At 38.7% G+C, this 22,274-nt stretch overlaps 1 protein-coding gene across 2 annotated transcripts in view; it reads left to right on the forward strand.

The window, feature by feature from the left end:
• Nucleotides 1-22,274, forward strand: part of SH3RF1 (SH3 domain containing ring finger 1) — a 54,880-nt gene that overhangs the window by 15,909 nt on the left and 16,697 nt on the right. For both annotated transcript variants that reach the window (XM_035112204.3, XM_035112205.3), the window contains exons 3-6: nucleotides 13,302-13,577; nucleotides 14,663-14,758; nucleotides 15,303-15,605; nucleotides 17,297-17,407. In XM_035112204.3, the coding sequence (XP_034968095.3) occupies nucleotides 13,302-13,577; nucleotides 14,663-14,758; nucleotides 15,303-15,605; nucleotides 17,297-17,407 (786 nt within the window). The remainder of the gene's footprint in view (nucleotides 1-13,301; nucleotides 13,578-14,662; nucleotides 14,759-15,302; nucleotides 15,606-17,296; nucleotides 17,408-22,274) is intronic.

Below are 22,274 nucleotides of genomic sequence, written 5' to 3' on the forward strand. Positions count from 1 at the left end.
GGCTTCGCGCGGCACGCGCAAAGGCTGCAACCGGGTCCTGGGGCTTCGCGCGGCGTGCACAAAGACTTCAGCTGGGTCCCGGGGCTTCACGCGGCGCGCGCAAAAGCTACAGCCGGGTCCCAGGGGTTAACGCAGCAGCAGCAGCCGGTTCCGAGCAGCCCCCTTCCTTTTCCTCTTCTTTGCCACAGACTGCGGAATGGCTTATTTTCGAGGTATGCCTTATATTTTGCCACCTCAGAAAAATCCTGCCATGCCTTATTTTGTAGGGATGTTTTATAATGTGAGAAACACGGTACTTCATTCAGTGAAAGAGGCATTTTATTTCACATTGCTTCTACAATCAACAGCCCCCTTTAAAAATGTAAAAATAAAAAATCTACCAAGGAACTGGAATGCAACTGGACTACACAGGACTACATTGTGGAGGTGATGTGACCCAACTTTCTCAAACACAATACTTCCCCACTGCAAAATGGATATACTAGTGATGGCTTTTATTTGCACTTAGATTAACAGAGCATTTTTTTTAAAAAAAACTTTTTTTACATAAAACAACCATTTTGCATGCATTCAAAGCATGTGAGACTGTGCACATGTGCATCACTGTGAACCTGTTGTTCAGCATCTGCATCCTTGTTACTTTCTTTTGACTGCATATCTTCATGCACTGATGACAGAAAATTAATAGTGAGGGCAGAGATGAGAAGGTATATTCAGGACATCATTGATTCACACAGCCAGGCAGATTGTTACAGAACATATTTTTTTTAGATACTGTAAAGATTGCTCTGTTTTAAAGATGTCTCTTTAGACATTTATAGCATTTAACTTAATAAAGTTTTTTTTAATTCCATGTAGGAAATAGCTCTATAGCAGTTCTTTAGCTATATCTGCTGTCCATTCCTTAACTTGTAACTGTCTGAAAAATGAAATCAGACTTTAGTCGGAAAAAAGCATATATAAGTTAACCATAACTTCAAGCTGCACTGACAAAGAAATCCATGGTCTGTATACCCTTTTTTGTGTGCATTATAATGTAATTCAATTATTTACCAAGCCATTTGTGTGCCAAGAAAATTGTCATTAAGAGCTAACTTAAATTCTCTTTTATTGGATATGAAAAGATTTTTTTACAGAGCCTCTTGTATTTTCTCAGAAATATTACAGTCAGGAACGAGCAGGTTCTTAAATTAAATATTCCCTTTACATGATAGTTTTAATTGTTTAATTTGGCTTATAATGAAGCCTGATAGATTTTGCTAGCAGGTGTAACAGCAACATTTGGGCTAATCAAGAAACATTTTTTACCATATTGACTATGACACATATTTTCATTACCAAATTTTGCATTCTGGCATCTCCCAAGGCAGCAGGTTTTCTCCAAAGTCTAAAACCCTAAGGGAGCTGCCTTAACCAACAGCTTTAGTTGTTATAGACTACATACAGTATGCGTTAATATTTAAAACAGCTTAATCAAAAAGCTCTGTAATGCATAATAAAACTCAATAAAGCATATAACATTTGCAAAACTATTAAAACAAGTATACAGTACATTAAAATATTTAACATTAAAACACAGATAAAATTAGTAAAACTTTTAAAGCAAGTATAGGTAACTATATTATATTATATGGATACATATTTATTAGACTGAAGGTCTTAGAATTGGGTGCTTTGTAGATTATAAAGTATGTCAGTGTTTTGCAGATAGACTAGTCCCAGTAACAAATTTACTTTCATAGATGCTAGGGCTTTTCTCTTATTCTTTCTGACCCATATGTGACCACCCAAGAAAGGAGAGCAAAGTTCATTAAATATTGGATGGCTATTGAAATTTATTTCTACTACACTAGGTTATCAGGAAGGTCAGGGCTGCTCTTCCAGGTCATATATTCTGAGCAGATGGAGATCTGAATGAACTTCCGGATACTGAGCTTCTGATAACGTTGCAACTCATAGAATCATAGAGCCTTGGTTTTTGGGTTTGTTTGGAAAAAATGTTTATATCTCATACCTTCAATATAAGTTTATGATCCTTACTTACAGACTAGTAAGGGGAAAAATACAGTGGAACAATAATTCTAAAGCATAGTATGTAAACTAATACTTCAATTTAGAACAACAAACTAAAGCAGCAACATCTTATTCATATAGATCAGTAGTGGCAAACCTCAATTTCACAGGCCTAATTAGTCTCGGCAGGGCTCCTAATTTGGCACACAAGGCCATTTTCCTCAAAACGTGCTCACCTACCCCACACTTGATGTCATATATACAGTTGCAAAGAAAGAATTGAGACTTTAACATATACCATTGGTGGTTCTTTGGCAAGCAGGGCTCGCTGACAGTACCAAGCAGTTTGTAGGTTTGGTTTTGATTCACAGTGCATCTGCAAACAGATGCAGTGGGTTTTTGTGTCAGTACTAATCAGCCTTTTGAAGATGTCACCTAGCACTGGCTGGATGCAGTTTCCACCCACGGTATATATGACAGTCATGTTAAAAGCCTACTTGGTGCCTAAATGATAATATTGAGGAATCCAGGTGGGCCTTCTCAAGGAGCATTCCAAAGACATAGAACCATCTCTTTCCAGTTACTATCCATCACACAGTGAGCCCAAGTTTTATTCAGAATTTAAAGGATTTAGATTTTTTTTCCTTTTTAGAATATGCTAAATCATATATACTACTAAAAAGCTTTATTTTTTTAATAATTTGATCTCTGAACTCATACACGAGGAGATGCCCCTCTTCAACTGTAGGTAACTGAAGGCCTTATAACTAAAATATGCCTGGTGTATTTTAAAAATATATATAAACAGTCTTTATCTCCAGGATATCAAGGTTTTGGGCTACCATATGCTTGTATTTTATTGCTGTGGTGTATTTCAAAAACATAGCCACTCAATACAGCTAGATATTTCAGTAAACATTGATGGGATATTATATGCAGTCTGCATTTCAGTGTTGTGAAGTTACATAATATTGTTTGTTATTATTGTATACTGGTCAAAGACTTATTTCTAAAGTTTTTTATTCTTTTCATGTCCATGTTGCAGAATACATGATGTGTATTTAGTACCTTGACTTTACTTATTATTTTGCATCTATTAATTGGTCAGGGGTTATGTTCTCTAGGTTTGGTTTTTCTCCCTTCCATTAGTAGACAGAAATTGTTGGATACCATTTCTTATGTGTATACAGTGGTACCTCTACTTACGAATAATTCTACTTATGAATGTTTCTACTTACGAATGGAGCTCGGACCGCCATCTTGGATGCGGTTTAGATAGGATTTTTTCTACTTACGAATTTTTAGATAGGGTTGCTTCAACTTACGATTTTTTATCCCAATGCATTCCTATGGGATTCGACTTACAATTTTTTTGACTTACGAATTAAATTCGTATATAGATATCCACTGTATAGGATATTTAAGATTCTGTACATGTGGTACCTTAAGAAACATCTGTAAGTGCTGTTTTGAAGTTTTCGCAAAGTTTTGAAGTGCTGTTTTGAAGTTTTCGCAAGTGTATTAGCAAAATACACAGAGTAGTTTTCCTAGTTGGGCAAGTCAAATACTGACTAGTTGGTATTCTTGCCCCACCTCGCAGATACTGCAGGCAGCAATGTATGAAATCTAACACTAATACCGTACATATTTGTCCTTGGTTGTCCTGCCAGAAGAAGATGAAACCTCATTTGCTTTACAGTAATACCCACATCCTGAAAAGTAGAAATATGCAGCAGGGAAAAAGAAAGCAATAATTAGTTGAATTGTGTTTCAAAAGGATGAATGGCATTCCAAAAGGAAACAAAGTAGGTGGAGGTGCAAAGGTCATTTCAACTCTGCACAGTAGCAGTTATTGACTGTAGAATAGTAAAGGCCAGTGAGAGAAAATTTGCTTGTATTTTTTTTTAAAGTACTTTCTTGTCAATTAATAAATTTCCCTTAAAAGCATAGCTGCCAAGTTATCCCTTTTTTTAAGGGATTTTCCCTTATGCTGAATAGGCTTCCTCGCGAGAAAAGGGAAAACTTGGCAGCTATGCTTAAAAGACAACAAAAACTACCCCTCACTTTTAAATTTAAAAAGGGAATGCATACAATTTCTATCTTTAAAGCCATATAATGGGTAGTTTTGATATGTAAACCAAGCTTTTATATCGTGGTCAGAAGAAGCTATAATTTGTTGCATCATATTTCATCTTATAACTAATGGCAGCTAAGTTACATTTTCCAATGCAGACTTGATTTCCCATTCATTAATCTTTCAAATGTTAATATGCAGGCAGTATGTAATATTTGTTTTCAGTACCAGAACTCAGCTGAGCTCAGAATCCTTCCACAATCTGCCCTCCCAGCTTATTATATTATAATTGAGATGTGTGCATGTCATTTTGCAAGGTTAGAAGTTCTTGCTAATCACAAATGGGAGTCAGAAATCTTTGCTGAATCTACTTAGAGAGATCTTTCAGTAGATCCTGATCTACTTCTTCTCACCTCTGATTTAAAGCTTTTTCAAAGCAGCATATCTCACTGCATACCCTGAAGAATTTAGATCAGAGCTGGAGCACACAACCTGCAGGTCACATGTGGCCCACACAACCTCTTTTTGGTAGCCCTCAGCAACATTGAAGAAAAAATCATATTAAAGCCTCAAATATTTATTCTTTGTGGCATGTGTTGTTAGTGAAATCACATACATCTGCTTGTGTATTAAATTTGTTTAAAACTTAAATCTATTAGATCTATTTATTGTGTATTTAATTATATATATTTAATTAACTATGTTGTATATATTAAATAATAAAAATATTACAAGCACTTTAATTTACAGTACATACATTTAGTAATTCATTGGGTGGCCCATGGATTCTGTGTCGAAGTATTCATACCAAGCCGCCCACTTGGTATGAAAAGTATGAAAAGTTGGACCGTCCATCTCTGCATATAGCTGTTCCTCTAGATCACTTTTGAGAATCGGAAGAGCTTTAAAAGAAGTATGTAGACTCTGATGAAGGTGACAGACGTTTTTCAGGCATGCACGAACCATTGTGTGCACCACTTTTACTGTGGCTAATCCAGGCATAGGCAAACTCGGCCCCCCAGATGTTTTGGGGCTACAACTCCCATCATCCCTAGCTAACAGGACGAGTGGTAATGGATTGTGGGAATTGTAGTCTCAAAACATCTGGAGAGCCGAGTTTGCCTATGCCTGGGCTAAGATACTTAAAGTAGCACGACTTAAAGTATTGAGAGTGTTCTCTAAGATTGAGAGAAAGGCAGTAGAATCTCCCCAAATTCAGTCTGAGCCTCAGAGATGCTCAACATAACAAGGATGAACATCAACCAACTTCGGTGAATTTTTATTTGAGTGTTGTACTGCTGCTGTTTAGTTTTTCAGGGGATTATTATTTTAATATTGCTGTAACGTTGTAACTTTTTATTGGCTGTAGGTTTTAGTGTTATAAGGTGTCTTAGTTATTTTTTAAAAGCAAAGCATGCTGAAAATATTCTTTTTCTGCCAGCAATATATATTTCTTTCCTTGAACTTTAATGTTTTCTTCCTAAAGCTATGATGAATTGACAAGTTCATATTCTGTTTGTTTCAACATCTGGATGCCACATTGTATCCATTTTTTGCCAGCAACACTCACAAACATATGGAGGAAACTAGTAACTTCACAATGGTAAAAGAGGCTAAGGAACTTCTGGCTGCCTTTTCCTTTGCATCATTTACAGTGGAAATTTAATTAGCTCTTAAAGTTTTAGATATTTTTTGTTTACATTTTGACTGAGTAACACAACTCTTGGGAATAGCAAAGTTTATGAATTAACAAAAACATCAAGGAAAATGCAAAACAAGGTTTGCTTGAATACATGCATAAAATAATTTGGTAACAAATACGTATTTTAAAAGATGCCCTATGCATATTTCTGAGTAAAGTGATACTTACTCCTGGGTAAGTGTATATAGGATTGCAGTAAAATACTTATGAAGAGAATCTGGGTTATTTTTTACTTCAAAACAAAAAAGCAAAGGTAGTTGTTTGTGCCCGTAAAAAAAACAAAAAAACCCTCCATAATCCACAGTTGGGTGATTTGCTTATTTGAATGAACCAAAGTGTTACAAAATACTGCAATCTGGAACTCTTAATCAGGCAAAATATTAAAGCAGGAGTCAATGAGATGAGGGAAAACAAGAATATTAGGTTTAATGTTGTAGCTATGATGTCATCTTGCAGCCTTTAATTGAGTTGAGAGCTTAACCATAGACAATGTTTCCCAAATCTTAAAATTCTATTCTTGGATAGTAGGAGGACTTTTATTTCCCCCCCTCATTTTCCTGCAGTTTGGAATTGTGCCACTGTTAGAAGGGCAGTCTAGTCCATGGTATTTCTTCCTGGTCCATAATACCCAACAAGACTATCATAGGATCAAAGCTTGATTAACTACATAAGAAGGGTGTAATACTTTTATTTCACTACTTTTATCCTGCTAGTAGTTTCAGACTGAAGTGAACTTGACTGTGGGATTTTAAGACTAGCTGGTCTCTAAGGTGCTAGTGGACTATTTTTTAATTTTTTACTTATTATACCAGTTAGTTCTTTTGTCCAATAACCAAACAAACTTCATTCTGAATATATAATATCCAAGAACAAAGCTGGACGCAATGTTGTATGTAGTTTACATGCTCTTAGTTCTCCTTTTGCTTTGATCTTAGAATTGTTATTCCAATAGAGGAAGTTAATTACCCATTCTTTTCATTGCTTTCATCTGTTCAGCCTTTCTCTATTGTGGTTGTGAGGGCCTTACCTTTGACCTGCACAACAAATATTTTCCTACCTAAATATGCTGCATTCCTAGTGAATTTTTAGTGGGATTATTTCATATGTATGTTCCTACAGTATATGGCTTCCAGTATCTAGGAATGTTTCCTTTCAATTTTGATACTGAATCATTGTGTTAAAAAGTAATCATGGTCAAACATGCTAATCTATGAATTCCTGGGCATCAAATGAGAGTGATTTTAAATTTTAATACAATCTTGACAAGCTATTGCTACACATGTCCCACATTGGCCTTGACACTATAAACTCTTACCTTAGCAAGTATAAAGTATGACTCCCTATTAGGCATTTTACTCTTTTATGTGGTTCCAGCAGTGCTTCAAGGTCAATTGCTGAGGTATTATTTTCATTGGCTCCTGGAGAGCAAGGGATAAAAATGTAAGTTAACATTGCTGGCTGGTATTTATAGTCCTAAACAATATAGTCTCCAGTTTAAGACCATGGAGTAAAAATGATAAAATCAAATCGAAAGAGGGCTAAGAGCTTATAAATTGCAGCTTTGTATTCAGGATGAAGTCTCTTTTGGCTACTCAATAAATTGGGGTCTTGTACATCTTGCCCTGCTCTTCAGTGGAGTGTGGGGATGAGGTACCATATCTTGTTTATTTTTTTTTAAAAAAAAATATTAAAGATTTTCAGGGTTCACAAAAAATGTGCATTGTCTTTTTTCATGTCGTATAGTCCTTTTTTACATTTGATGTGAAACATTATACAGAATAAGGTGGGGGAGGAAGAAGAGTGGGAGAGAGAAGGGGGAGAGGGGATTGGGGTGGTAATATTTAGTGTTTGTGAGGAGTTATGCCAGTGTCACTTGAGTGGGTTCCCATTCATTTAAATGTATATGTATATATATACACACATACATATATGTATGTATGCATGCATACATACGTATACACATACACATAAATTTTAGTGAGAGGTTGGGGGGCCCAGGGTGTGGTTGGTTATCTTGTTGGTTGCAGTGAGGTTTGTTCGGGGGGGGGGGTTGTTGGGTCAGGTCAGCCATATTGATTCAAATGCTGTTGGTAGGTTCTTGTTGTCTTGTTGGGCTGTGATGTGATAAAGGGGAGCCATACTTGAGTGAAGGTGTCGTCTTCTATTTGTCCCTGTGTCAGTTTCAGTCTATTGGTTAATTTTTTGTAATAAGACTGTTTCCCATATAGTTTGATACCATTGGGCCGTGTTTGCTCCTGACAGGTCTCTCCAGTGTCTGTCTATGATGTTTCTGGCTGCTGAGAGTAGGTGGGTTTTGAGCTCTTTATAGTGTGTGGGCATTATTATCTTGGAAGATGTTTAGTAGGGCCATTGGATTTATTCTGCTACCATATTTACTCAAATCTAATGTGCCATCAAATTGAATGCACACCTCAATATTTATTACGATGGATGATTTTTCAAAACTTAGAAACAAAAAAAAGTATCTAATGCGCCATCAAATCTAATGTACACCCTAATTTTCATGACATAATTTGGCCAAAAAATGTGCATATTACATTCGAGTAAATACGATAGGTGGATACAATCCAGAGACATTGTTCGCTTTTAAAATATAAAAGATTCTAGGTTTCAGCAGATGAGCATTGTGTACTTTTTGTTGTTGGTTTTAAACCAGATATTTCCATCTGTTCTTTTTAGCAGGACACACTAAGGATGCTTTGTAAGTTTTTGCTGATAAAAACTGTAAAAGTTGGGCCAGCAGATATAGTATGAAACATAACATTTGTGTTAAAAGAAAGCACAAGGGATAAATTTTACCATTTTTCTTATATATTTATTTATTACTATTTATTACATTTTTATTAGAGATGGGTGCAACCCTCTGCTTCCATATAAAAAAAATGGTTTGAAGGATTAGGAATTCCCATGCTGGTCTCCAAACATTTTGAATCTATGTTTTGGATGTCTTCAACTCTGCTAGATAGAGAACTTACCATGCATTTACCACAGTGTTCCATTATGAGTTGGCTGTGGTGGACATAAGCCAAAACTCCTTGTGCCAGCATGACATGATAACACGTTGGCATAACAGATTTGTGTGTTTACCGTTGCATTGGTTAGCCACAGTTGTTAAAATATATTGTGTGTGATAGTTTTACATTTTGGTAAATCTACTCATAATGAAAACACCTCTAACCTATGCTCTGCATAAGGCACATGCATGCATTATTGCCATTTTCTGCCGTGATTATTCATCCTTTTGTGCTCTATTTAATAATAGACTAGTTAGTTTAAAATAGTTGCTTTAAGAGGCCAACCAGGTGTTTTCAAGAATAATTTCATAACCAAGCTTTAAAGAGAGCTTTATTTCGGGGACTGTGTTCCATGCAGCATGGAAATTCAAATAAAAGCAAATAATGAATGCAGCTTTCCAGCTGCAGTATGCATGTGGATTATTACATGTGCATATAAGGAAGGGGTAGTTCAAATTAGCACATTTTTTGGTTCTGTAAAAGTACAATAAAATGAAAGGACATTGTAATTGTATTTTATTGACTGTACAGTATTGGTGAAAACTAACTGGTAGCTGTTTTTCCTACACCTAATCCTACTGACCTTTTAAATATTTTTGAAGATCAGAGCTATAGGCCATAATCCTTAGCATGCATCAGAAGTAAGCCACATAGGTTGGGAAATGGAACTTTATTTTGGCCAAAAGAAAGTGGAGTGGGTGGGGTGTTCTGTCTATTGAGTCATATTTTGGAGAGTTATGGCTGAGGGATATGCCATGTTGGGTTTTGGGCTCATCCTGCATTTCTGTGGCCTTGTGCAAGTCTTCACCTAATATAGTCTAGTGTGAGGGCAACAGAGCCAGATTGTTTGCTACCAAGGAGTGTGTCTCCTTCTTTGGAGGTCTTTAAGCAGAGGCTTGACAGGCATATGTCAAGAATGCTTTGATGGTGTTTCCTGCTTGGCAGGGGGTTGGACTGGATGGCCCTTGTGGTCTCTTCCAATTCTATGATTCTATGATTTCAGCATCTGATATTCAGAAGTATACAGTCTCTGTCCATTTGGATCCTGGCTCATATGGAGGGGCTTGGTTAAGTGGAGCAGTTAGGGGGAGCTTTGCATGGGTGAAATTGAATAAATTTGTTATGAGAGGGGAGGACTTGCAGTACCCACACTTTGAAAGTACCAGCCCCCATTAAGTACCAGCACATGTCAAATAACTGAATTTCTAAATAATTTAAAATGCATTATAGATTGCACATCAAATATATAAGGCTGCCTTTATACTGGCTCAGACCATTGGTCCAAACACAATAAACAGGGGCATTTTAATGAGCTCTCTACTTTACCATGCAAAGAGAGGAGCCAAGATCTAAAAAGTGAAGAGAAAAGCATAGAAAAGGAGCATAAAAGATGTAGGGTGGGAAATTTACTAGAGTTTTGAGATGCTGACAAGCTGTAGAGTAATCACATTCTTACATATAATACATAAACAGAAATACTATCTGCAATTGCTTCTCCTTGAAGCAATAAAATGAGATATGGAATAACAACAGATAATTTCACTGAAAACCTGAAGTGTGGTGTTATGCACACATGGTACAGATATTAAAATTATTAGAGGCACTTTTGGTAGCAAGGGTGATGTGCACAGTAAGAGTTTAAAGAACATCAAAGGAAAGTGGAGAACATGCTGCTGCTATAAACACTGAAGTACTTGTTTCCTTTTCCCCCACCCCAGACCTCTTGGTCTTGGTGGAACTCTTAAGTGGTAGACTGATCTGGGGATAAATTGTTGGTGATAGTTTGTGGCTTTTTCAGCAAAAGAGCTGCATTGGAATTTACTTCAAAAATAAAACTCAGTCAAAGCAGTCCTGTTTACATAGATGTGTACGTATAGTTTGGATAATATCACGTATTAAATTGCTTTTCCTTAGAAAAAACTCATGGGGTAAAACTATAGCTACATATTGGTGCATCCCTCTCACTGCTCTACAATACCTTTAGCCATCCTTTCATGGCTAGTCAAATGAAACAGAGACAGAATGAAATGTAAACACTAACTCAGCAAATATTCAAGGACCTGTAAAGTAACTAAAAGCTGCTGAGTAATATGTGTGTGTGTGTGTGTGTGTGTGTGTGTGTGTGTGTGTCAAGGATTTACGAAGCTGGTTCAAAAGGCCAAAGATCCCCAGCTGTGATCTTGCTTTCACACAGAGAATCTGAGAACCATGTGAAGACAGTGTCCTGGTGGCCTCTGAATATATTGCACCCAAAAGAATAATCCAAACCAATTGCTCTGGTTTTAGCTTACATGTACTAGAATGAAGAAGTATTTCCTTTATTTCACTTCTGTATAATTTAGCCTTTTCTTCTTGTTATTTGTGGCTGGGGTGAAGCTTAGTTCTACTGAAAATTACACTGTAGAATCAATTGTATTTAATGTGTGTCACTTTTAAAGATTACTGCATTCATATTAGCTATATTTTAACTGGAAATGTAAAGGGGGGAAATACAGTAACCATCTGTTCAAATGTTTGATTATAATTGCTTTGTGTGATTGATTTGTTCTAATACTATTACCAGTCAGTCATTAATAAGGTAAATCAGTGTAGTGCAGTCACTGAAACAGGATTTCAGCACTATCAGAACTGTAATCAAATTTGTATTTATGTTCTCATATTAAACATGATTTGTGAGACTTGTAACTTACTAAGAGATTTTTCATCATTGACAGACAGGGTGTGTATGGAGCAAGGACTCTTCCTGCAGATATTTTGTCACTAAAGGGTTGAGATCAGTGTCAGAAGTGGGCCTCGAGACCTGGCATGAGCCTTGGTGCAATTGTTCCAATTGTACCTTTATCATCCAGACCTATAACAATGGGTGTTTTCATTTTCATTTTACCACCTGCAGTTGATGGAATTGCATTCTTCCATACAAAAACAGCCCTGCACAAGCAATGACTACCAGCCGTGATGGCTACTTTCTACCTCCACTATTGGAAGATGTATGCTTCTGCATGCTAGTTGCTGGGAATTGCAGGTGGGGAGGGTGCTGTTCAGCTCAGGTCCTGTTTTCTGACTTCCATTGGCATCTGGTTGGCCATTGTGAGAACAGGATGTTGCACTGCATGGGCCAGTGGCCTGATCCAGCATTTAAACATGCAATATGAAGTGATGCAGTTTGTATGAAAGTACTGCTTCAGTGAGAACTACCGTAGGCAGGAGTTATCACAGGAAGAGCTGGAAGAATGGGATGAAATATCAAAGTGTGAGTGAGTGAGTGAGTGAGTGGAGACTATATAATAGGTAATAATTCACAAAGTCCTTTCAGTCTTTTATTGCTGTTTTATCTCAACAAAACACTGGAATGTAGTACTGAAGAACAGTTTGCAAGTAATTTTTTTGGAGATGTATATTTGGAGAGAGAACCTAATTTTTTCCAGTCACAGAGCACAAAACAAGTCTGCAGTCCTCTTATTTTTCTAGAAAGAACTCTTTTATTGTAGACAAATTGTGGTTTGCAGAAAGCCATATGAATGAGAGATGGATAAAAGTCATGTCTGCAGAGAATGCAAAAAGAGTATTCCTAGAAATTTGAGATAGTGTTTAAATTTTGATTAGAGTAGTGTGATACAGGGGAAATTGTGGTTTGCAGAAAATTATCCCTATCTCCCAGTTCCCACATAACAAGTGCTCAGTTTCCCAGACTTTCTGTAGAAGGGGAATCTAATCATTGTGAAGAGACAGGAATCATACAAGGGCATAGAGGGAATTTTACTGGCAAATTAAAAAATGGCTTCATCCTTATTTGTATTATACTGACATGAATTTCACAGGACATCATGAATTCTAGATACCATTTTCAAAGTTCCTTGTAAAATGCATATATTTTTAATCAGCAAAAAGTAGGAATGTTCCATGGCTATGATCCTGAGTTTGTTCTCAATGGCAGGAGTGCCCACTGAACAGAAGTCTACTCTTGTGACACACTGCAGTGAAAAGGGGCTGGGAAAGGCAACTGTGGGTGATTTTCCATCGCAGCCACTTATGATGTCAAAAATACTGTTTAAAGGGCTAGGGGACTCTATGAAGCAGCATGAAAGGTGGCTCAAGAGGAAGGAAGAATTGACAAAACACAGACTTGCCACTTTTTCTGTGATCGTTGTCTGGATCATGGTCTCATTTATGAATGGCGGCAAGTCTTCTTTTTAAAGAAGGTAGTTAGCATCCCTGGCAATTTCATATATTATCCTTCCTTATGGTTAATACTATCATTTTTCAATATCATTTTTAAATTTCTAGTTCAACAACACATACACAGCCTTAGTTTAAAACTTGAAAACTTTTCAGATATCTGATATGCGAATGAAAGTCATATGAAAAGTCAGTGACAGTTTGGTTGGATGGCTTATTTTCTAATGCAATGGATTGTTTTGTGTTTACTCTTCTTTTACATTCTGTGACTATAAAATGTGTTCCCCCCCCCCTTCTGTAGGGTGTACCTCAGTTACCTTGTGCCAAAGCATTATATAACTATGAGGGGAAAGAGCCTGGAGATCTTAAATTCAGCAAAGGAGACATTATCATATTACGTCGGCAAGTTGATGAAAATTGGTATCATGGAGAAGTTAATGGTGTCCATGGATTTTTCCCGACCAATTTTGTCCAGATTATTAAACCTTTACCTCAACCTCCACCTCAGTGCAAAGCACTTTATGACTTTGAAGTTAAAGACAAGGAAGCAGACAAGGATTGTTTACCCTTCTCAAAGGTAAAACACAATTATTATATTACTGAGTGTTGTAAGAACATCGAAACATATACATGTAGAAAGTTAGGTGGAATCTACACACATTAAAAAACGCTGTGAAAATGCTTTTTAAAAAATGTTTTGAAAAATACATTGAATTTTGCATAGCTCACTGTCGCCATCTAGTGTCACATTTGTATATTGCACTTTACAACACATTTAAAACGTTTTATTTGCAGCTGTGTAACTGAGTCCTTAGTGACAGAGTTTGTACTTACTATTTTTCTAATTCTTTCCTTTCCTACCTACAGATATTTACTTGTTCCCTTATTATTGGAAGCTTTTTTTGGTTTGGGTTTTTAAATTTTGAGAATTAATACCTTAATTTCCTCTAAGGACAATGTTTTAACTTTTATTTTAACTATACTGTACAGTAATTCATAATGGAATGTAGTTAGATTTCCCCTGCCACTAGCTCTTTCTCTCAAAGAATTCAGGGTTGTATATATGGTTTCACTCCCTCCCTGCCACCATTTTTCTCTCAAAACAGCACTGTGAGGTAGCCTGCTAAGAGATAGTGATGAGCTCAATGTCACCTAGTAAGCCCCACGGTATACTAATGATTTGAACTTATCTACCCTGTTCAAATCTTAACACATTGTATGTAATACTAAATTGGCTCTCTTTAAGACTGTTTAGAACTGGATGAAGTTAATTTCAGTCTTTCTTTCCTCAGTCTGATCCCACCCCCCTCCAAGCTAAGTATATCAAATTATTAAATGCATTTTAATTTATATATAAATTGAAGAGCTTGGCTTTAACTTTTATAGAACTCCAATGGGTTGCCCTGGGAAGGAGCCATGAGAATAATGGTGTTGTTGGTTGCTTCTATTTTAATTAATTCTCAAAACTTGGGTCCCCAGCTGTAGCTGGACTACAACTCCCATCCTCCCTTGCTGGTAGGACCAGTGGTCACGGATGATGATGGTTGTATTCCAACAACAGCTGGGGACCCAAGTTTGAGAAACAGTACTATTCTTGATTAGGAAATGCATGTGTTCTTAAAAGAAATTAGTTGCTTAATTGCGTATTTCTTTTTAATGTAGGATGACATTCTGACTGTGATTCGCCGAGTAGATGAAAACTGGGCTGAAGGAATGTTAGCTGACAAAATAGGAATATTTCCTATTTCATATGTTGAGGTGAGAGAACCATAAAAATATTTTAATATACAATATAATAATGGTAGAAAATGTAATACATACTTGGAAAAAACTTGTGACTTCCTAGATAATCTTGGTGGCCAGCCTCACTATTTTCTGTGCTTTGAAATGTAGGGAGAAACTAGAGTTCTGATAAATTCAGCTATGTAACAGATACACCCTTTTATTGTGAGCTGAACTTGTCACAGAATCCATGGGTGCAATTGCAGGGCAAACAAATTTCGTTTTACGAACAATTCGTCTAGCGAATCGCGGTTTTCCATAGGAATGCATTGAAATTCAATTAATGTGTTCCTATGGGAACTTGTTTTTGAAATGACAGCCAAATGTATATTTTTTCTTCATCTCTGCCCCCCTTTCATATTGTCAGTTGCTGAGGTGCCCCAACAAACAGCTTTGTGTTTTTCCTTTCTTGAAAAAAATGTCTTTACAAAAGCCATTTTCCATTTGAAACATCAGCTTTCTTCATGTGCAAGCACAACTGATTATTCATTTTTAAATTCAGTGTGTCATTGTTTTGCAGTTTAACACAACAGCAAAGCAACTGATAGAACTGGACAAGCCCTCGGGTTCAGCAGGAGACTCTGGGGAAGGCACATCTGGTGCATCCCACAGCAATTCAGTTCAAAAGCACCCGGATACCAAGAAGAACACCAAAAAACGCCACTCCTTTACCTCTCTTACCATGTCCAACAAGGCTTCGCAGGCTTCTCAGAATCGTCATTCAATGGAAATCAGTCCTCCTGTCCTCATCAGCTCTAGCAACCCTACTGCTGCAGCCCGCATCAGTGAACTTACAGGCCTTTCCTGCAGTGCACCTTCTCAGGTAATTTTCTGGCAGCAGAATACAAAGCATATCATAGCTTTTTTAGATGAACAATTTAAAAGGTTGTCAAAATAAGTGGAAGATAATTGTGACTGACTTTTTGAGTCATTAATTATACATAAAGGGACAATTTTCATGCACTCTCAAAATATTATAAGCTGAAGAGAACTGTTATTGCTCTTTAAGTAACTGAAAGGTTTATTTCAATATGAATAGCTTTTTGTTTAAAAACATGCATGGAACAAATTATTTTTTAAATACTTTGCATGAACTACTAAAGTACAGTGGTACCTCAGGTTACAGATGCTTCAGGTTACAGACTCCGCTAACCCAGAAATAGTACCTCGGGTTAAGAACTTTGCTTCAGGATGAGAACAGAAATCGCACGGCAGCGGCACAGTGGCAGCGGGAGGCCCCATTAGCTAAAGTGGTACCTCAGGTTAAGAACAGTTTCAGGTTCAGAATGGACCTCCAGAACGAATTAAGTTCTTAACCCGAGGTACCACTGTATATGACATTTTGATTTCTTGAACAAAATGGAGTGTAAAAATATCTGTTACTAGGCTGGCTGAAGATGGTCATGTATTTTGGGATGGATATATATGAACTTATGGGAGGGTGTGGTTTTACCTTGACTGGAGAGGGGTTGTGGGGGAGTGGTGTCATTATCATGGGACATTCTGAATTACAGAGGGAATGTTGCTGGACTGCTGAAGGTAGCCATCATTTGAAGTGGGAAAAGTCCCATTCCAAATATTAATCCGGTCTTCGGGGGGGGGGGGGTTCACCTCACACCCTGAAAGTAATGAAAATTCTTGGGCTGAATACACTGGCCCACCACCTACACTATCACTATTACAAATACTTGTACAGTGGAACCTCGGTTTATGAACACCTCAGTTTATGAATTTTCGGTTTATGAACGCCGCGGACCCATCTGGAACGGATTAATTCACTTTCCATTACTTTTAATGGGAAAGTTCGCTTCAGTTTATGAACGCTTCAGTTTATGAACAGACTTCCGGAACAAATTACACCCATGTTTCAGTTTATGAACGCTTCAGTTTAAGTACTCCACGGACCCGTCTGGAACGGATTAATCCACTTTCCATTACTTTCAATGGGAAAGTTTGCTTCAGTTTATGAACGGTTACTCCGCGGACCGTCTGGAACGGATTAATCCACTTTCCATTACTTTCAATGGGAAAGTTCGCTTCAGTTTATGAACGCTTCAGTTTATGAACAGACTTCCGGAACCAATTGTGTTCATAAACCGAGGTACCACTGTAGTTCATTTTACAGTGGCACCTCTAATTACGAATTTAATGCGTTCTGAACGCACATTCGTAAGTCGAAAAAAATTGTAAGTCGAATCCCATAGGAATGCATTGGGAGAAAAAATTCGTAAGTTGAAGCAACCCTATCTAAAAATTTGTAAGTAGAAAAAATCCTATCTAAACCGCATCCAAGATGGCGGACGGAGCTCCGTTCGTAAGTAGAAACATTCGTAAGTAGAGTTATTCGTAAGTAGAGGTACCACTGTATTTTATTTTGTTTGAAGGTTTGTGGTCCAAAACCAGACTTAAACTGTTTAGGAAAACCTCACTGGTTCATATGCTCCATTCATAACAATAGTTATTTTATCTGCTGATAGGCCCATCATGAGTTTAACTTTTTAAAATGTTTTATAGGTTCATATTAGTACTACGGGGCTAATTGTGACCCCACCACCCAGTAGCCCAGTGACAACAGGGCCTTCATTTACCTTTCCACCTGAAGCAACCTACCAAGCTGCTCTTGGTGTAAGTATTGTTTGACATTATGTTGTAATTTTATCTGAATTGCCCTTTGTTTTTACTAGAAGCTACAGTTTTTGCAAGCTGCTTTGAGGTGTATTGTGGGGAAACATTTGATTCCTATATAATGAATTTTGCCCCTTTGGAAAATAATACATACTCAGATGGAAAGACTCCTGTGGCTTCCAAAATATTTCAAACCCAGAATCTACTAGGAAGTGCTATGTTGAATTATTCCCTTTAATTGCGAAGCGCAGTAACCAAGAAGCGCAATGAGGCCATCCAAAAATCAGATCATGGCTTCTGCATGCTTGAGAGGCACCCTAGGTATGTAGAAATATGCAAGTTCATGAATTAAAACAAAACTGCCTGGTAGGAACCTTTGACCGTACAGAATATTGAGGACAGTTGACTATATAGATACTGTACTATAGAGACAGGATGTGGTCTAAAGCAATGATTCTGAACCAGTGGGCCATGGATCCCTTAAAGGCTGTGGAGTAACCTCAAGGGGTCTTTGAAGCTATTGTCAGCAGCAGTGGCACAGTACAGCAAATCCCTTAGGTGGTGGGCTGGAGTTGGAGCTGGGACAGAAGGGCTGGGATGCCAATAAGGCAGAGCACTCAGATAACTAGTTGTTGTCCTTCATCTGATGTGCTCCGAGTGCTGCCACCCATCGGCACCTCCTTGTTCACTCTTTCTTCATTCAGGGAATGTATCTTCATTCAGGGAATGTATCTGAAGAAGTATGCATGCGCACGAAAGCTCATACCTATGACAAACTTAGTTGGTCTCTAAGGTGCTACTGGAAGGATTTTTTATTTTTATTTTGACTGCATCAGACCAACACGGCTACCTACCTGTAACTTCATTCAGGGAGCCCAACCATCCTTGCACAGGGTGCAGCCCACCTTCAGAGAGACTACCCATCCAGGACAAGAGGAACTTTATTCTTCCTTCCTGTTGGATTTTCCCAACTGCTTTCATGCCTCTTCTCTTTAGCACTGATACCTTGGACAAGTCAATGCATAGCATAGGTGGCTGGCAGAGAAAGAAAGAAAAAACCAGCTGTGTGCTGCTTGCTGCGGTGTGTCAGGAGAAGAGGCAGAAAAAGGAGCTGCTGTTGCTGCTTGCAGTCATTCGGAGGAGTCCTTTATCCCCCCCCCCCCCCGCCCCAGTGCTACATCCCATTTTATTTCTGCAGAGCACCTGGCCTTCCTTGCGTGGGCCCATTTTAATTTGACAGCCTGAAAAGGAAAGAGGGGGCACAATTTGCCTGTGAAAGAGTGCTTTTGAATGGATGGAATATTGGCTTCATCCCAATTTTTTCATTCATTCAAGAAGGAAAAAAGAAGGGGGCAGTGAGCCTGCTCATTATCTCCTTCTTAATTTCCCACCATCATTTCTACTTAGAAATGAGAAGACATGGAGAAACTGTATGGAGTCTTTTCCCATTCATAGATCTATATTGTGACTGGAATCCAGCCAGTAATTTCTTACAGTTGTGAGAAGTACATTCTTCCTCTGTCCGCCTGTCTCTTCCTCTTCGCCTCCTACCCTTTCTCTAGGAAGAGTTATTTGTTAAACAATACAAAATCAGGTAGAGTTGAATGGAGGTTGGTCAGCATTTTGGTGCATTGCCTGTAAGGTTTATGTTGTAAAATAATGAAAGTTCATTGATATACCATAATAGATTAACTCTGTTGTTATTATTGGCACTGTAATTAAATCCAGACAATATGAATGTTCAGTTCTCTGTGATAGCAGGGAATCTGCACATGGTAGGGATGAGTGCATAAGTGAAACTGGTATTTTTAATTTTTTTTAGAGACAATTTTATACAAACGGTTGGATATATAGTTGATCATAGAATTGTTAGGAGGTGGCTTGGGTTTTTGAAACATAGTTTGCCACACAGCTTTAGTTGCTGCTACTCAAAGTAGCATGTTTCCAAGAATGTGTTGCAATGCGTATTTTCTTAAATGTTAGGTTGCTTCTTGTAGGATGGATATTAGTCACATTTTGTATTCACTTTTTGAAAATGACTTGAATTGTCTTATGAAGAAAATCATTCTTGTGAAGAACATGTAGGAAAGTCGCGCAGAAAGTCCTTGGGCTGTTAAGTGGAGTAGAAACTGTAAGAAGTAATAAAACCTTTTATTATATATACTGTACACTGCCATGTATTTGCTGCTGAGTGATGTATGTGAGCTTCTATCTTCTGACACTTTCCAATAGGTAATATGCAAAATGTATGTTTGGCTGTAGTGAGTGGTTAATTGTTTCTGAGCTGTTTCAATTTGCATTGACAGAATAAATAATCCCGTTTAGTCAAGTTATTGAACTTTGTTAGCTTGATTTAATGCTTGCTAATCTGATAAGAGCTAGAAAGTGTTTACAGCTCTTAATCAAGGGCAAAGTACTTTCCTGGATATTTATATGCATGAACAAACCAGTCATGGCACCTGATTAGAAATACGTTACAGGGATCCAGGTGCCAGGGAGCTATATAATGGTTATTTTATATATTGAGTAGTATAGCTTTCAACTCTATAAATAAATAAGACTATTGATCCCAGTCCTCTATTTCTTACTTCCTGATTCTTAAGTGCTTTAGAAGGATAGCAACCGCTAGGTTTAACCATATTCTCTGAGACAGAAACAAGCACGTTCCCTTATGATAGTTATGAGGCACCTTGCAGTTTGCCCAAGGATGCCAAAATGCTAATGCTAACCCCTGGCTATGGGTGACTGTGTGTGACTTCATTTGCATGTTGCCACTCCTACTCTGAACAGCTTCTTTTCAATAAACAACCCTCTAAAAGAAAAGAGGAAGTAAATCAGGTAGAATTAGAACCACCTGTCTTCTGAGAACTTTTATTTCTGCTTTGCATATGTGGATCTCCCTTGTTTGTTGTGGTTGCCTCTTTACTCCATTTGGAGGGGGATTGGAACAAGCAACCTCATGAATGTATTTTTTCCTGCTTTAACAGACTTGCCCAATGGATCTTGATGGCTGCTGCCCATTGCGAGCATGGCAATGTGATGAAACTGTCTGTAGGTCAGCCTGTGTGGGTTGGCTGCCTTTTGTCAATGTAGTGTGTGGAAGTTGTTGCTGTATAGTTACTGATTGGTAGGCTGTAGCAGCGTTTTCAGGGATGCTGGGTGCATGCCCATCATTTTTAAACAGTAATTGAATTTTCTGGTTGTGTGTTTTTCTCCTGTCCTGGTTTGAACACTCATAATCTGTAGTGACTGTGTATCTCTGGTTCTGACATAATGTGAAGTATCAACAACAACTTAGAGAATGGTCTGAAGTTTTACAAATGAAAAGAGTAACTAAGGGATCCGTAGAATAGAGCCCCATTAGAAACTTCCAATTAAAAGAGCTCTGTTTTTCCATTGCTTATCTCATAATTTTCAATCCTAAATTTTGAATCATGGCACTTAAAATAAAACAGTAAGAGGTACCTTTTGTACCCTAGCTGTAAAAGGGAATTTTGTCCCCTAATTTATTTTATTACTTTATTTAACTACTGTATTTATCTATCTATCTATCTATCTATCTATCTATCTATCTATCTATCTATATCTATCTATCTATCTATCTATCTATCTATCTATCTATCTATCTATCTATCTACCGTGTTTCCCCTTTTTTAATACGTAGTCAGAAAGTAAGCCATGGCAGGGTTTTTAACCATTTGAGAGCTATAAGACATACCCCGAAAATAAGCCATACTTCCGCACCAGCTAGCAGGACCCAGCATGCCGGCCGCGACAGGAGGAGGAAGCCTGCCGGGTCGGGTTAGTGCCCGGAAGCGGCGGTGGCTGCTGTAGTGCCAATAAAGCGTGCAGCAGTGCCGCACGGAGCACCAGCCAGAAGGACCCAGCTCCTGCAATGCCGGCCGCGGCAGGAGGAGGAAGCCTGCGGGGTTGGGTCGGTGCCCGGAAGCGGTGGCGGCTGCAGCGCTGACAAAGCGTGAAGCAGCGCAGCACGGAGCACCAAGGGCACGAGCGGCAGGAGGAAAGAGAGAGAGGCTCGTTGCTTGCGCACTTTAAGATAAGCAGCCAAAACCGATCTCCACATTCCGAGCCTCCCTTTTGCGCGTGCGGGCATGTTAAAGCCCCGATCAGTTCACTCCCCACTTCTTCCTCGCCATCCCTCCCTTTCACGCGTTGCCTTGACCCCGCAGCCCCCCTCCCTGGCCATCTTCCCCTAAGTGCAGCGCTGCTTCGTGCTTTGTCAGCGCTGCAGCCGCACGCTCTCTGTGTGTGCGCGCGTCTCTTTCTTTCTCTCCCTGTGCGTCCGTCTCTCTCTCTGTGTGTGTGCGCGCGTCTCTCTCTCTCTCCCCCGTGCGTCTCTCTCTGTGTGTGTGTGTTTGTGCGCGTCTCTTTCTTTCTCTCCCCGTGCGTCTCTCTCTGTGTGTGTGTGTGTGTGTGTGTGCGCGCGCGTGTCTCTCTCTCTCTCCCCAGTGCGTCTCTGTGTGTGTGTGTGCGTGCGCGTCTCTTTCTTTCTCTCCCTGTGCGTCCGTCTCTCTCTCTCTCTGTGTGTGCGCACCTCTTTCTTTCTCTCCCTGTGCGTCTGTCTCTGTGTGTGTGTGTGCGCGCGCGCGTCTCTCTCTCTCTCCCCCGTGCGTCTCTCTGTGTGTGTGTTTGTGCGTGTCTCTTTCTTTCTCTCCCCGTGCGTCTCTCTCTGTGTGTGTGTGTGTGTGTGTGTGTGTGTGTGTGTGTGCGCGCGTGTCTCTCTCTCTCTCCCCAGTGCGTCTCTGTGTGTGTGTGTGCGTGCGCGTCTCTTTCTTTCTCTCCCTGTGCGTCCGTCTCTCTCTCTCTCTCTGTGTGTGCGCACCTCTTTCTTTCTCTCCCCGTGCGT

The sequence above is a fragment of the Zootoca vivipara genome, chromosome Z1, assembly GCF_965207765.1.
Source record: "Zootoca vivipara chromosome Z1, rZooViv2.hap1.1, whole genome shotgun sequence".
NCBI lineage: Eukaryota > Metazoa > Chordata > Lepidosauria > Squamata > Lacertidae > Zootoca > Zootoca vivipara.